At 36.5% G+C, this 16016-nt stretch overlaps 1 protein-coding gene across 2 annotated transcripts in view; it reads left to right on the top strand.

Moving 5' to 3' along the window:
• HPSE2 (heparanase 2 (inactive)) overlaps window positions 1-16016 on the top strand; it is a 773696-nt gene that overhangs the window by 508707 nt on the left and 248973 nt on the right. For both annotated transcript variants that reach the window (XM_066354936.1, XM_066354937.1), the window contains one exon: window positions 10076-10247. In XM_066354936.1, coding sequence (XP_066211033.1) covers window positions 10076-10247 — 172 coding nt within the window. The remainder of the gene's footprint in view (window positions 1-10075; window positions 10248-16016) is intronic.

Below are 16016 nucleotides of genomic sequence, written 5' to 3' on the forward strand. Positions count from 1 at the left end.
TTGTCTGGATGTACTAGTTTATTTATACATTTACCTGAAGGACATTTGGTTGTCTCCAAGTTTTGGCAATTATGGAACAGCTGCTATAAATCCATGTGCAGACAAAAGTGTAGATTTTAAGTTTCAGCCAGTTTAGGTAAATAACAAAGAGCATGATTGTTGAATTTTATGTAAGAATGTTTTGTAAGAAACCACCGAACTCTTCCAAAGTGACTATCATTTTGTATTCCCACCAGCAATGACTGAGAGTTTCTGTTGCTCCACATTCTAGCTAATATTCAGCATTGTCACTGTTACAGATTTTGGCCATTGTAATGAGTAGTACTGATATTTCAGTGTTTTAACTTGCATTTCATAATAACATATGATGTAGAGCATCTTTCCATATACTTATTTGCCATCTGTGTATCTTATTCGGTGAGATAGCTGTTAAGATCATCTTGTTTGTTAATTGTAAGAGTTCTTTGTATATTTTGGATTGTATCTGTATCAAATGTGTATTTTACAAGTATTTTATCCCAGTCTGTAACTTGTCCTTTCATTCTCTTAATATTGTCTTTTGCAGAGCAGCAGTTTTTAATTTTAATAAAGTCCAGATTATTATTTCTTTCATGTATTGTGCCTTTGGTATCATCCCATATGTTTTTATACATTTTCCATTTCACTTTATTAAAAATAGTATTTAACTCCCCTTGTGATTTCTTCTTTGACTCTTGGATTATTATTTTTTTTTTAATAAATTTTTATTAATGATAATGGGATGACATTAATAAATCAGGGTACATATATTCAAAGAAAACATGTCTAGGTTATTTTGTCATTAAATTATGTTGCATACCCCTCGCCCAAAGTCAGATTGTCCTCCGCCTCCCTCTATCTAGTTCTCTGTGCCCCTCCCCCTCCCCCAAACTCTCTCCCTCCCTCCCTCCCATGTCCTCCCTCCCCCCACCCCTGGTAACCACCACACTCTTGTCCATGTCTCTTAGTCTCATTTTTATGTTCCACCAATGTATGTAATCATGTAGTTCTTGTTTTTTTCTGATTTACTTATTTCACTCGTATAATGTTATCAAGATCCCACCATTTTGCTGTAAATGATCTGATGTCATCATTTCTTATGGCTGAGTAGTATTCCATAGTGTATATGTGCCACATCTTCTTTATCCAGTCTTCTATTGAAGGGCTTTTTGGTTGTTTCCATGTCTTGGCCACTGTGAACAGTGCTGCAGTGAACATGGGGCTACATGTGTCTTTACGTATCAATGTTTCTGAGGTTTTGGGGTATATACCCAGTAGAGGGATTGCTGGGTCATAAGGTAGTTCTATTTGCAGTTTTTTGAGGAACCACCATACTTTCCTCCATAATGGTTGTACTACTTTACAGTCCCACCAACAGTGGATGAGAGTTCCCTTTTCTCCGCAGCCTCTCCAACATTTGCTATTACCCGTCTTGTTGATAATAGCTAATCTAACAGGGGTGAGGTGGTATCTCATTGTAGTTTTGATTTGCATTTCTCTAATAACTAATGAAGCTGAGCATCTTTTCATATATCTGTTGGCCATTTGTATTTCTTCCTGGGAGAAGTGTCTGTTCATGTTCTCTTCCCATTTTTTTATTGGATTGTTTGTTTGTTTGTTGTTGAGTTTTATGAGTTCTTTGTAAAGTTTGGATATTAGGCCCTTATCTGAGCTGTTGTTTAAGTTCTAAATATTTATAGATTTCTCAAATTTCTTTCTGTTGTTGAATTCTAATTTGAGTCTGTTGCAGTCAGGGTACATATATTATATGATTTAATTCCTTTAAATGTATTAAGACTTGTGTTATGGCCTAGCATATGGTCTGTCTTGAAGAACATTATATATGCACTAGAAAAGAATTTGTATCCTGCTGTTGTTAGATAAGAGTGTTCTGTACATATCAATCAGGTCAAGTTAGCTGGTACCATTGGTCAGGTTTTCTGTATCCTTGCTGATTTTCTGTCTAGTTGTTCTATTCATAATTGAAAATTTGGTATTAAAGTCCCCATCTATTATTGTCGAATTTTTTACTTTCCAATATTTCAATTTTATTTTATGTATTTTAATGTTATTGGTATGTGTATATTTCTAATTGTAATATCTTTCTCATAAATTGACTCTTACTATAAAAATGTCCCACATTGTCTCTAGTGACATTTTTGTCTTAAAGTCTGTTTTGTCTGCTAGTAATATAGTCATTCCAGTCTCTTATGATTAGTGTTTGCACAGTATCTTTTTTATCCTCTTACTTTCAACTTATTTGTATCTTTGATGTTAAAATTGTGTCTTTATTTTAACTGGATATTATTTATTTTCAGCCTGATAGTTTCTGCTTATAATTTGAAGTGTTTAATTCATTTACATTCAATGCAGTTATTGATATAGTTAAATTTACATTTGTCAACTTGCTGTTTTTCAATTCTTACTTTCTGTTTTTCGTATTGTTTCTCATTTACTGCCTGCCATTTATGCAAAAAAGGTATTGTCTAAAGTATTATTTTAATTATTTTATTAGTAGTTTCTTTTTATAATGCATTTTAACTCATTGTAATATATTTTGGAGTAATACTAACTTAATTCCAGTTAAATGTACAAACTTTACTCCAATAAAGCTCTATTTCTACTTCCTTTGTACTGTTATTACTCTAAATATATCTTTATATGTTGTAAGCCCAACAATACAGTTTTATAGGTTTTGTTTTATGAAATTATTATTTGACTTAGTTAAGAGCAATGACTATTTTAAATGTTTTTATATTTACCTATGTAATTACCTTTATTAATGTTCTTTCTTTCTTTATGTAGTTTTCAGTCGCAATCTGGTATCATTCCTTTTAACCTAAAAGATTTCTATTTTTTATTTTATTTCTTTTAAGGCAGATTTATCTCACAACAAATTCTGTTCTTTAGTTTTCTGCGAAGGTATAAATTCTGCTTTAAGTTTTGAAGGATTGATTGCTGAATATAGAATTCTTGAATGCAGTAATTTTCCTTCAATCATTCTACTGTCTTCAGGTCTCCATCACTTCTGATAAAAATTCAGCTGATAATTTTACTGTGTCTTTCTTTATGTGAGGAGTCATTTCAGTACCAAGATTTTCATTTGATCATTTTAAAAATAATTTCTATTACTTTATTTGTATTTGGCCAGTCAATATGTTTATACTTTTCTTTAATTTTTTTTATTTTTATATTTATTTTTTGTGTTTACATAGATTCTAGTGTCCCCTCAAATGCATCCCCCTCCCCCATGTTCCCCTCAACTTCCACCATGCCCCTCTCCTCACAACGCCCTACCACCTTCCCTCCAGGATTTGCTTTTCTGCTCTCTATAATGCTGTGTTATGTGTATATAATTCTACCAATCTCTTTCCCTTCTCTGATCCCATCTTATAATACCCTTTCCCTCTGTCCGCTTTCCCTCTGGTCCCATTGATCCCAACTCTGTCTCTATTCCATTCCTCTATTCATATTGTTCATTGGATTCCTCAAATGAGTGAGATCATATGATAATTTTCTTTCTCTGCCTGGCTTATTTCACTTAACATAATAGTTTCCAGGACCATCCATGTTGTCGCACAAGGTAAGATTTCCTTCTTGTTCATGGCTCCACAGTATTCCATTGTGTATATGTAACATAGCTTTTTAATCCACTCGTCCACTGATGGACACTTGGGCTGTTCCAGATCTTGACTATTGTAAACAATGCTGCCATAAATATGGGGGTGCATTTCTTCTTTTGAATCATTGATGTGGTGTTCTTGTGATATATTCCTAAAAGTGGATGGCTGGGTCAAAAGGCAGTTCCATTTTTAATTTTTTGAGGAATCTCCATACTGATATCCACAGTGGCTGCACCAGTCTGCATTCCCACCAGCAATGCAAGAGTGTTTCCCTTTCTCCACATCTTTACCAGCACTTATTATGTGTTGTTTTGTTAATGAGCACCATTCTTCTGACTGGTGTGAGGTGATATCTCATTGTGGTTCTAATTTGCATTATTCTAATGATTAGTGATGTTGAACATTTTTTCATCTACCTATTGGCCATCTGTATGTCCTCTTTGGAGAAGTGTCTATTCATTTTTTTTGCCCAGTTTTTGATTGGATTGTTTATCTTCCTGGTGTTGAGTTTTACCAAGTTCTTTATAAATTTTGGTTATTAACCCCTTATCAAATGTATTGTCAAATATGTTCTCCCATTGTGTGGTTTGTCTTTTTATTTTGTTTCTATTGTCTTTATCTGTGCAAAAGCTTTTTAGTTTGATATAGTCCCATTTGCTCATCCTGTCTTTTATTTCACTTCCCTGTGGAGATAAATCAGCAAATATTTATATATTGCTGCGAGTGATGTTGGAGAGCTTACTTCCTATATTTTCTTCAAAGATGCTTATGGTTTCATGACTTACATTTAAGTCTTTTATTCATTTTGAGTTTATTTTTGTGAATGGTGTAAGTTGGTGGTCTAGTTTCATTTTTTTGCAAGTACGTGTCCAATTTTCCCAACATCATTTGTTAAAGAGACTGTCTTTATTCCATTGTATGCTCTTACCTTCTTTGTCAAATATCAATTGTCCATAAAGGTGCGGGTTTATTTCTGGGTTCTCTGTTCTGTTTCATTGATCTATATGCCTGTTCTTATGCCAGTACCAAGCTGTTTTAAGTAAAATAATGGCCTTGTAGTATAACTTGATTTCAGGAAGTGTGATACCACCCACTTTATTCTTCCTTTTCAAGATTGCTGAGGCTATTCATGTTCTTGTTTGGTTACATATGAATTTTTGGAATATTTGTTCTATATCTTTGAAATATGTCATTGGTATTTTAATAGGAATTGCATTGAATTTACAAATTGCTTTGAGTAATATAGACATTTTAATGATGTTTATTCTTTCTTTCCATGAACATGGTATATGCTTCCACTTGTTTGTATCTTCCTTGATTTCTTTTATCAATGTTTTATAATTTTCTGAGTACAAGTCTTTAACCTCCTTGGTTAAATTTACTCCTAGGTACTTTATTTTTTTTTGTTGCAATAGTGAAGGGGATTGTTTTCTTAATTTCTTTTTCAGACAGTTCATTGTTGGTATATAAAAATGCCTCTGATTTCTGAATATTAATTTTATATCCTGCCACCCTACTGAATTAATTTATCAGGCTCAGTAGATTTTTGACTGAGACTTTAGAGTTTTCTATGTACAGTATCATATTATCAGAAAATAATGATAGTTTTACTCTTCTTCTACAATTTGGATGCCTTTTATTTCTTCTTCTTGTCTGATTGCTGTAGCTAGGACTTCCAGAACTATGTTGAATAAGAGTGGTTAAAGGGGGCACCCCTGCCTTGTTCCTGATCTTAAGGGGATTGCTTTTAACTTTTTCCTATTGAGTATGATGTTGGCTGTGGGTTTCTCATAGATTGCTTTTATTATCTTGAGGTATGTTCTCTGTATTCCTATTATGCTGAGAGTTTTATCATAAATGGGTGCTGGATTTTATCAAATGCTTGTTTTGCATCTATTGATATTATGTGGTTTTTCTTCTTCCTTTTGTTTATGTGATGAATCACATTGATTGATTTGTGAATATTGTACCAGCCTTTCTTCCCCAGAATAAATCCCACTTGATCATGATGTATGATTTTTTTCATGTATTGCTGGATCTGGTTTGCTAATATTTTGTTGAGGATTTTAGCATCTAAGTTCATCAGAGATATTGGCCTATAGTTTTCTTTCTTTGTATTGTCTTTGCCTGATTTTGGAATCAGAATTATGGTCTCCTCATAAAGGAGCTTGCAAGTCTTCCCTCCTCTTGAATTTTTTGAAATAACTTGAGAGGGATAGAAGTTAGTTCTTCTTTGAATATTTGGTAGAATTCACCTGTGAAGTTGTCAGGCCCAGAGCTTTTTGTTTGTTGGGAGTTTTTGATAACTGTTTCAATCTCATTTGTTGTAATTGGTCTGTTTAGGTTTTCTGATTCTTCCCGACTGATTTTTGAAAGATTATATGTTTCAATGAATTTATCTTTTTCATCTAGGTTGTCTAGTTTTTGGCATACAGTTTTTTGTAGTATTTTTTTACAATCCTTTGTATTTCTGCTGTGTCTGTTGTTACTTCTCTACTTTCATTTCTTATTTTATTTACTTGAGTCCTTTCCTTTATTTTCTTGGTGAGTCTGGTTAAAGGTTTATTAATCTTGTTTACCTTTTCAAAGAACCAGCTCTTGGTTTTATTGATCCTCTGTATTGTTTATTTAGCCTCTATGACATTTATTTCCACTCTGCTCTTTATTATTTCCTTCCTTCTACATCCTTTGGGCTTGACTTGCTGTTCTTTTTCTAATTCTTTTAGTTTCAGGGTTAAGTTGTTTATTTGAGCTTTTTCTAGCTTCTTAAAGTATGCCTGTAATACTATGAACTTCCCTCTCAGGACTGCTTTTGCTGTATCCCATAAATTTTGAGTTGTTGTATGCTCATTTTCATTTTTTTCAAGGAAATTTTTTATTTCTTTCTTGATCTCATTGTTGATCCATTTGTTATTTAATACACGCTGTTTAGTTTCCAAATGTTTGAATGTTTGTCAGTTTTTCTATTGTAGTATTTTCTAGTTTCATGCCATTGTGATCAGAGAAGATGCTTGATATGATTTCAATCTTTTTAAAATTGTCGACACTCACTTTATGCTCTAACATGTGGTCTATCCTATAGAATGTACCATAAGCACTTGAAAAGAATGTGTATTCTGCTGCTTTAGGGTGAAAGGTTTTGAAGATATCTATTAAATCCAGTTGATCTAGTATGACTCTTTCCTGCATCAGTTCAGGGTAATTTCTGGCTATGATTTCTTCAGTCAGGTTCTCTATCCCTTGTTCTTTCTGTTATCCTTCAAGAACCCCTATTATGCAGATATTATTTCTCTTCATGTTGTCACAGAGCTCTTTTAGAGTTTCTTTAGACATTTTTGATCCTCTTTTCTTTATGCTGTTCTACTTCCCTGCTTTTGCTTATCTTGTCCTCTAAGTTGCTGATTTGATCCTCTGCTTCATCCATCCTGCTTTTAATTTCTTCTAGTGTAGTCTTCATTTCTGATATTGTGTTTATCTTTTCTGTGTGGTTCTTTTTTATAATTTCAGTGTCCTTTTTGATGCTTACAATTTCTTTATTTAGGTGCTCATTAAGTTCATCTATTGTAGCTTTGGGAGCCTTAAGCATCCTAACAATCATTATTTTAAACTCTGCATCCAGTAATTTAATTATTTCCATTTCATCCATTTTTTTTCTGGGAATTTTTCTTGTTGATTCATATGGCTTACGTTCCTCTGTCTTCCCATTGTTTCTGTGTATGGTTTGCAGGCTTGTTCGAGATGTGGTCTTCTTAACTAGTAGAGCCGCTTTAAAGTCTTGATTTGCCTGCTGTCTGTTTGCTTAACTCATCGGGGAGCTTGTCTGTTGATCTCAGCAGGGGGCTTAGTTGAAACTATATCCAGGAATGCAGTGGGTATGAATCTGAAGGTGTGTTCTACCAGTTACTCTCTGTGGGTGGGGCTGGTTGTCATTATGAAGGGCGAAGTGTAGCTTGGTTCTCCCCAGAAACCTGAGTCACTGCCCCTCCTTATTTTCTCTTTTTTGTGGTGATTTTCATGCTGATTGGAGCTGGAGAGCTTTTTGGAGGTGGGACACCTGGATCCTATTTAGGCTTGTGCTGGGCAGGGGAATCAGCCCCTCCCCCAGCTGTGGCCACCACCACACTGAAGAATGAGTCAGCTTAACTCAGGTCAGCCAAGGCACTCTTCTCCCCATCACTATTTGTCTTGCTCTCCCCACTTTCCTCATGTGTGACCAGTCAATCCTCTCAGCCCTACTCGCCTCCGGAGCCCTAGGCAAGTGGCTGTGAGTGATATTTTCTGCTTTGTTCCTTTAAGGCACCCTAACCACTTTCCTCGTACAGAACTTTCGCTCTTCTCCCCACTCGATGCTGTCCAGCTGTCTCCTCCAGTCCCTGGGTTTCTAGGCTGGGTCTCTGGTTCTGAGACTGAGGGCTCTCACCTCTCAGGGTCTCTCTCCTTGTAATGAGAGCCCTTCTGGACCTCAAACTCAGCCTCCCCTCACACTTGGGAGCAAGGGAGCCCCCACTGTGCCCCCACACTCCCTACCAGGATTGGTTTGGATTCTTCTGTGCTCCTTGGTTTTGAGTCCTGTTCTTTTAGTCCAAAGTTGGTTTTTCACAATGATTGTTTCTAAATTAATTTTTAATCCATTTTGGTGGTGGGAGATGGCAGTCTGTGCATCTGCCTACTTCACTGCCATCTTGGAATCTCCCTTTCCTTTAATTTTTATTGTTCCCTTTAGTTCTTTGAACATGAAGTATTAATAATAGCAATTGTGAAATCTTTATCTGCTAAGTCTAACATTTGGACCTCCTAAGAGAGTTTCTATTTAGTGCTTTTTTTTCTCTTATGTATGGTCATATTTTCTTATTTCTTTGCATGCTATAAATTTTTTTGTTGTTGAAAAGTAATTTTATATAATATGTAAGAGCAACCCTGAATTGCAAATCATCCACCCCAGAGGTAATTTTTATTGTTTCTTTTTGTTTGTCTGGACTAATTCTGTAGTGTCTGTCTTTCTTACATTGTGTACCTGCTAATATCACTTAAATTTTTTATTTTTAAATTGTTTTTTTTTATTTTTAAGGCCAGCTTCCTAAGGGTTACTCTGAGTCAACATAGCTTAATAGTGTGTCAATGATTCATCAGAGGTTGTGCTTACATTGAACCAGCAAAGCTTCCACCCTTTTCCAATGGATCTGTATGTGGGTTGGGGGACACATTAAAAATTTAGGCAGTTTACAAGTCTGTCTGACTTTTACTTTTTGACACACCTTCTCATGTCTCTTATATAAACATACCAGGTTTCACATTCATCTGGGAATGCATAGATAACTAATGCCCTCTCCAGTCTCTCCTAAGCACACACAGCCTTCTGGACTATAAGGAGTATATGTGAGCTTATCAACCACTGTGGCTGTCTTGTTCTCCAGATCTCCCTGTTACATTTCTTTTAACTCTGTTGGTCTGTTTCTTGCCCCTACCGGTACCAAAACCTCAATCTAGCCTATATATCTTCTTGGAGTATGTGCTTCATTCCAAATCAAGTTAGCCCCCTCCTGCAGTTGAGCTGCTGGTATTTATGACTTTCCTTGCCCTTTAGAACTACCAAGTTAAGAAAAACTAAAAGAGAGGATTTTTCTCTAAATTACTTCACTTGGCTATTTTATTATTATTAAACATTAATAAAATTTTCTAACTTTTTGGTACAAGGACCATATTTATGACACTTTCCTTTTTTACCATTTGTATTAGTTTTCTAGGCCATTCATAAGATATTACCATGAGCTTGGTAGTATAAAACAATAGAAATATATCCTCTCACTATTTAAGAGACCTGAAGTCTGAAATCCAAGGATTGCAAGGGTTGATTCCTTCTGAAGGCTCTGAGGAACAATCTATTCTGTGCCTCTCTCCCAGCTTCTGGTCTGCCAGCAATCCTTGGCACAGCCGCATCTCTCCAGTCTTTGCTGCCCAATGGCTTTCTTCCCTGTGTGTTTGTGTACCTGAACCTCCTCTCCTTTCTCTTATAAAGATATTGGTTATTGGATTTAAGGCACACTCTAATCCCATATCACTTTGTCTTAACTAATTACATCTTCTAAGATTCTATTTCCGAATAAGGTCACATTCTGAAGTTTCAGGTAGACATAAATTTAGGGGGACACTGTTCAACCCAGTATAGCACTCATTATAAAATATCACCTGAAAATTAATATTGTTTGTCTGTTGTGAATTAGGTGATATTTTGTGAAGATTAGTTTGAAAATGAATAGAATGGCAAGATGACATTTGACTTTGTTCTTGGGTGGTTCCTCAAGTTAAACTAGTTCAGACCCTATTTTGATTATTTTATTCACATTGTTAAGAAAAAGGCAGAGATTTGTGGACAGGAAAGGGTTGGGGGAGCCTTACCCTCTGAACTCTGACTTGTGTGTCTTCTTTTAATGTAGAGCCAAATAATTATCGGACCATGCATGGCCGGGCAGTAAATGGCAGCCAGTTGGGAAAGGATTACATCCAGCTGAAGAGCCTGTTGCAGCCCATCCGGATTTACTCGAGAGCCAGCTTGTATGGCCCTAATATTGGGCGGCCCAGGAAGAATGTCATCGCCCTCCTAGATGGGTAGGTCAGATTATTTAGCAGTTCTTATAACATTGTTCATTAAATGTAATGAATTAATGTATTTGTATTTTTCGTGGTTATTTTGTGTGTAAGAGGACAGAGAGATTTTTTCCATAGTGATTTCCCCCACTGTAAATCAGGGATTCTCCATCAAGCAGTGGAATAATGTTCATCTCTCTAGACCTTCCACAGCCAGCAGAAGGCAGTAGGGTTGAGGAGCGACATCACAATCTCCAAGATAGGTTGGAAAGCATGCATTATTTTAAAAGGCACAGTTAGTACTGCAGGATTTTATAGCATCATTTTATGTCTTTTAAAAAGCAAAACATTATCTACTTTATTCTTGTGTCCTCTTACAGAAAATAAAACTTGACAAAATCCTAGCCAGTAGAGCTGGGTTCAAAAAGTTGAGATACACTACAATTACTTGTAGATTAAAGCAAAACTTAACCAATAGAGTAACAGGTATTCTGGAGAATTGCTGTCATGTGACTTACTTAATTGATTTTTTTTTTATTCAGTGAGAGATGGGGAGGCAGAGAGACACACTCCTGCATACACCCCAACCAGGATCCACCCAGCAGGCCCACTAGGGGGCAATGCTCTGCCCATCTGGGGCATTGCTCCATTACTTAGCAACTGAGCTCTTAGTGCTTGAGGCGGAGGCCATAGAGCCATCCTCAGTGCCAGGGGCCAACTCGCTCCAATCGAGCCATAGCTGCAGGAGGAGAAGAGAGAGAGAGAGAAAGAGAAGCAAGAGGGGGAGGGGAGGAGAAGCCGATGGGAGCTTCTCCTGTGTGCCCTGACCAGGAATCAAACCCAGAACATCCATGTGCTGGGCCAACACTCTATCACTGAGCCAACCAGCCAGGGCTGTGACTTACTTAATTTTGACTGAATCCAATAATCATTTTTGAAGCATTGATTATAGGTGAAGCACTATGTTAAAAGCTCTCTTCCCTAGTACTGCTGGTAGGCCAGGTCCAGATCAAATAGTGAGCATCTGTGTCAGAAGGAATGGCACAAGGAAAGTTGAACGCGTGTGTTGAATCCAAGCTGACTCTCGAAAGTGGAGAGTCAGCTGCAGCTGGAAGGGTAGGAACAATGAAGTTGGGAGAGTCAGGACTTCATCTGGAACAGAGTATGCACCAAGGCACACCTTTTATGTAGCAGCTTGTTATACTCTTGAATAGGTATTGTTATTCCTGCAAATTCAAAGATGAGTAAGACATTTTCCAGTGAAATGCACAACCCAAGATAGGTTTGATAAATGCCATGTAATTACAAATGCAGGTATCTGAAGAAAAAGAAACCTTTAGCCAACCCCTCAGATGGGCTTTGTGGCTTGAGGGCTCTTGTGACTCTCTCTGATCCCTTATTTGGTGGATTAGTCTTGATCTAAGCTAATTAACATGGCAGATATTACTAAAGATTTGGAAAGGCAGAAAGATTTACGTCATAGTAACATTAACAATCTGAAATTGGTTTTAGACATTTTCCTCTTCACAAAGAATCCTAAAGCCCTTACTTCAACTCCTGTGTTTTTCCCATCCTTTACTTTTATCCCCTTTTCTCTCAGTAACAACTTCCCTCTTTTCTTGCAGAACAATTTCATGACCTTGGCACCCACCCACAAATGCAGCTCTGGGCTTCCCTTTGCATACTTTAAATTAACTTTAAAATGAACCTCTGTGTGTGTGTGTGTGTGTGTGTGTGTGTGTGTGTGTGTGTGTGTGAAAGAGAGAGAGAGAGAGAGAGAAGTTGGTTTCCTTTTACTTGTTATAATTAGGGAAATCACATGTGTAGAACTTTATTCTCAGTTCATAATATATAATCAAGCAAAGCCAGTAACTGTCATTTATGTCCATCTAGTAATGCTTTTGGATTATCTTTTTTCTTTAATGATTTGATTGATGTATTGTCATGAGGCTGACAGTATCTTCTCAGAAACATGACCCAGTATCACTTATTCATTCATTCTGGAAATATTTCTTGAGTAACTGATATGTGACAAGTACCATGTTAGGAGCTGGATATGTAATACTCAAAACAGATACTTTTGCCCTGGCCAGATAGCTGGATTGGTTAGAACTTTGAAGTGCAGAGGTTGCCAGTTCAGTCCCCGGCCAGGGCACACACAGAACAGATTGAAGTTCCTATCTCTCTCTCTCTCTCTCTCTCTCTCTCTCTCTCTCTCTTCTCCTTCCTCTCTAGCTAAAATCAATAAATAAAAATTTAAAAGAAAAACCAGATACTTTCTCTGCTTCATGAAGTCTATAATACAGTAGCAGGGACATAGACATTAAGCAACTGATCTTAAAACTGAGACAACACCAAGTAAAGGCACATGGTACTATGAATAAATCCAAGGGCTGGAACTTGACTGAATGGGAGGTCATGGAAAAATTTCCTTAATGAAATCACAAATAATAGGAAGAGAGATATTTACATTGTAGTCTAATCTAAATAACTAGATGTTAACTAGACAAAGTAAGAAATGAACATAGTGTTCTTGCTAGAAAGAAAAGCATGTGCAAAGCCCCCAAGGATGCAAAGAGGGCCAGGTTGGCTAAAGAAAGGAATAGCTAGAGAAATAATGACCATATTTCCCCATGTATAAGACGCACTTTTTTGGGAAAAATTTGGGGTCTAAAAACTGGATGTGTCTTATACAATGGTTGTAGATTTTTTTACTTGCACTTCCCACTTTTACGCGCTTGATGAGGAGTTGTATGAACTTTATGATTAGTAAAACTTGAATTCAGTAACTTGATGTAATATACTTTTTTTCAAATTTCAGGCCCCCAAAATAAGGTGCATCTTATACATGGGGAAATACTATAGTTGTCATATTATATAGGAACTTACAGGCATATTGAAGGACTTTGAATTTCTTCTAAGTACAGTGGATGTCTTTAAGCTGGGGGGAGGGGAGAAACAATTTGATTTATTATACAAAAAGTGTACTGTCTCACCTGACTGGTGGTGGTGTAGTGAATAGAGAGTCTACCTGGGATGCTGAGGACCCAGGTTCAAAACCCCGAGCTTGCCAGCTTGAGTGTGGGCTCATCTGGCTTGAGTGCAGGCTCACCAGCTTGAGTACGGGGTTGCTGGCTTGAGTGTGGGATTATAGACAAGATCTCATGGTTGCTGGCTTGAGCCCAGGTTGCTGGTTTGAGCAAGGGATTGTTGGCTATGCTGGAACTTCCTGGTCAAGGCACATATGAGAAACAATCAATAAACAACTAACATGCCGCAAGTTGATGCTTCTCGTCTCTCTCTCTCCATTCCTGTCTGTCTCTGTCTCTCTGTGTCTCTGTTTCTGTCTCAGTCTTTCTCTCTTGTTAAAAAAAATGTTATCTCTACTTTATGCAAAATATACTGCTCACAAAAATTAGGGGATATTTTATTGCTTCATATTCATTTTGAAATATGCCATAATTTTTGTGATCAGTATAGATTGAAGAGGAAGCAGTGGACTAAGATGGCAGCAATAGAATATATTGTTGGAGGTAAAATCCAAAGGTGTTGATATATTGGATAAGAGTATAGTGATATGACATAGGAATGTGTAAACAACTGGGTGTATGGTATTATTTACAGAGATGGGAAAACTGGAGGAGTAACACATCTAGGAAGAAAATCATGGCTATAGTTTTTATGTTATATAATAGTTACTATATTTGAATCTAAATGAAGATGTCAAGTATATGACTGAATGAGTCAAGGGATTAAGATTTCTTCTACCGATATTAATTTTGGAAGTCATTAGCATACAAATAGGATTTAAGGCTCTGGGAATGAAGGAGATCAGTTAGAAAGAATGTGGAAAGAGAAGAGATAAAAGCTTAGGATATAACCCAGAGAAACTCTCACATTTAGAGGGAAAAAAAAAAAAGAATGACCTCAGAAGTAAGAGAAAAGAGAGAGTTGAGGTGTCACAGGAACCAAAAGTTTTAAGTAAGGGGAAAGTGTTGCTAGGAGGTCAGGAGGTCAAATAACAGGAAGATAGAAAAGTGCCATTAGATTTGGCAACAAGCAGATTGATAACTTTGAATGACACAGTTCAGTGGAATGGTGGGAACAGAAGGCAGATCACAATAGTTTGAAGAGTGAACAGGGGGTGAGAGTTTGGAAACAATAGTATGGACAACAATCCTTAGCAGAATGTTTACTGTGAAGGAGAGCAGAAAAGCTAAGGGAGATGCAGGGGTCAAGGAGTGGGGCTCGAAAATACAGAGATCAAAGATATTACCAAGTGAGGAGTCCTTTAAGGTTAGCAGAAATGGAATCCAGAGGATTGGCCTTAATTAATTCCACCAGGGTAGCAGAAGGTAAGAAACGAATATTTCTCTAGACCAGAGTTTAAAAAGTCACACTGAGGAGACACTTCTGCCCAATAAATAGGTATAGTTAGAGCATCCAAGTTGCGTACATGCTGTAAATGTGAGCAGAGATGCTGGTTTGTTATGAATAAGTCAGGAAATTTGGATACAATAATAAGTGACAGATAAAAGAAATGAGCAGTAACTGGATGCTGTGGTAGCAAGGGGTGGAGTTCACCTCCCTATACATCCAAAAACTAACAATACTCAAGAGACTAGAGAAAATCACTTAGGGCAAGGAAAGGTCCCCATGAGCACTTTCTTTTATCCTCTGCCAGGAAAAAAATAAAGATTTATCTTTCTTAATGTATATGTACTAACTATACAGTGAAATATAACTTGAAACACATAAACGTTCCCAGCAACTCAACCAACAATAACAAAAATGTCAGCACTCTAAATTACCAGCTCTGTAGTCTTTTCCAGTTCTCTTGGTTATACAGATATAATTTTACATAGTTGTGATCACTGTATATGTATCATTTTGAGTTCTGCATGGTTTACCTATTGCTTTATATTTATACCTTTCTTTATTTCTACATAGTTCTCATATTTGTCTTTCTTAATGGCAATAAAATAGTCCATTGCAGTAATGTACCAAAGCCTTCCCTTGAGTTGGGCATGTGGACTGTTTCCAGTTTTTGTCTGTAATGTATAGCACAGCTATAAACATCTTTATACAAATAGGTTTTTTATTTCTTTTGAATTACCTCCTTGGGCTATATTCCAAAAAGTTGGGTTTCTGGGACAAAGTATGTATATGATAATTTTTATGACTCTTATATTTGTTGCCAGATTTCTTTTCAGAACAATTTCATCAGGTTGCAGGGCAGCAATGTAGAGTGAATTTTTCCCCAATAGCCCACAACAATGAGTATTATCATTCCTATTAATTTACTTTATTTTAATTGATGCAAGATTTCTCATAGTTGTTTAAATTTGAATTCTGTTAACTATGAAAAGAACTGAACATTTTCCAAATCCTTATGTTGTCCCCTTTCTCGCATCCCAGGTTTGGTTAATGACGCAATTCCATTTTGCCTTAGGCACAGACCAAGAGGACATTTCAGATTCATTCCTCTCCTTCGTTCACATACTCCATCAGTTACTCATTAAGTTCTATTATTTCTGACATCTTAGTATCACTCATATCCTGCCATTTTTTTTTATTTTAAATCTTATCATTTTTCCTCCTAAATGATTTCTCCGTATCTAGTCTCAGACTCTAATAATTGCTTTATATAGATTTCTGAGTGTTGGGTTTTTTTTTTAAAATACAACATGTGATCAAATCACTTCTGCTTGGAATCCAAACCCTTTATCATGTACCTCTGGGCTTTAAGATCAGGTGCCTGCCTCATTTTGAAGCTAGTGTATAGCTATA

The sequence above is a fragment of the Saccopteryx leptura genome, chromosome 13 (genome assembly GCF_036850995.1).
Source record: "Saccopteryx leptura isolate mSacLep1 chromosome 13, mSacLep1_pri_phased_curated, whole genome shotgun sequence".
NCBI classification, from domain to species: Eukaryota; Metazoa; Chordata; class Mammalia; order Chiroptera; family Emballonuridae; genus Saccopteryx; species Saccopteryx leptura.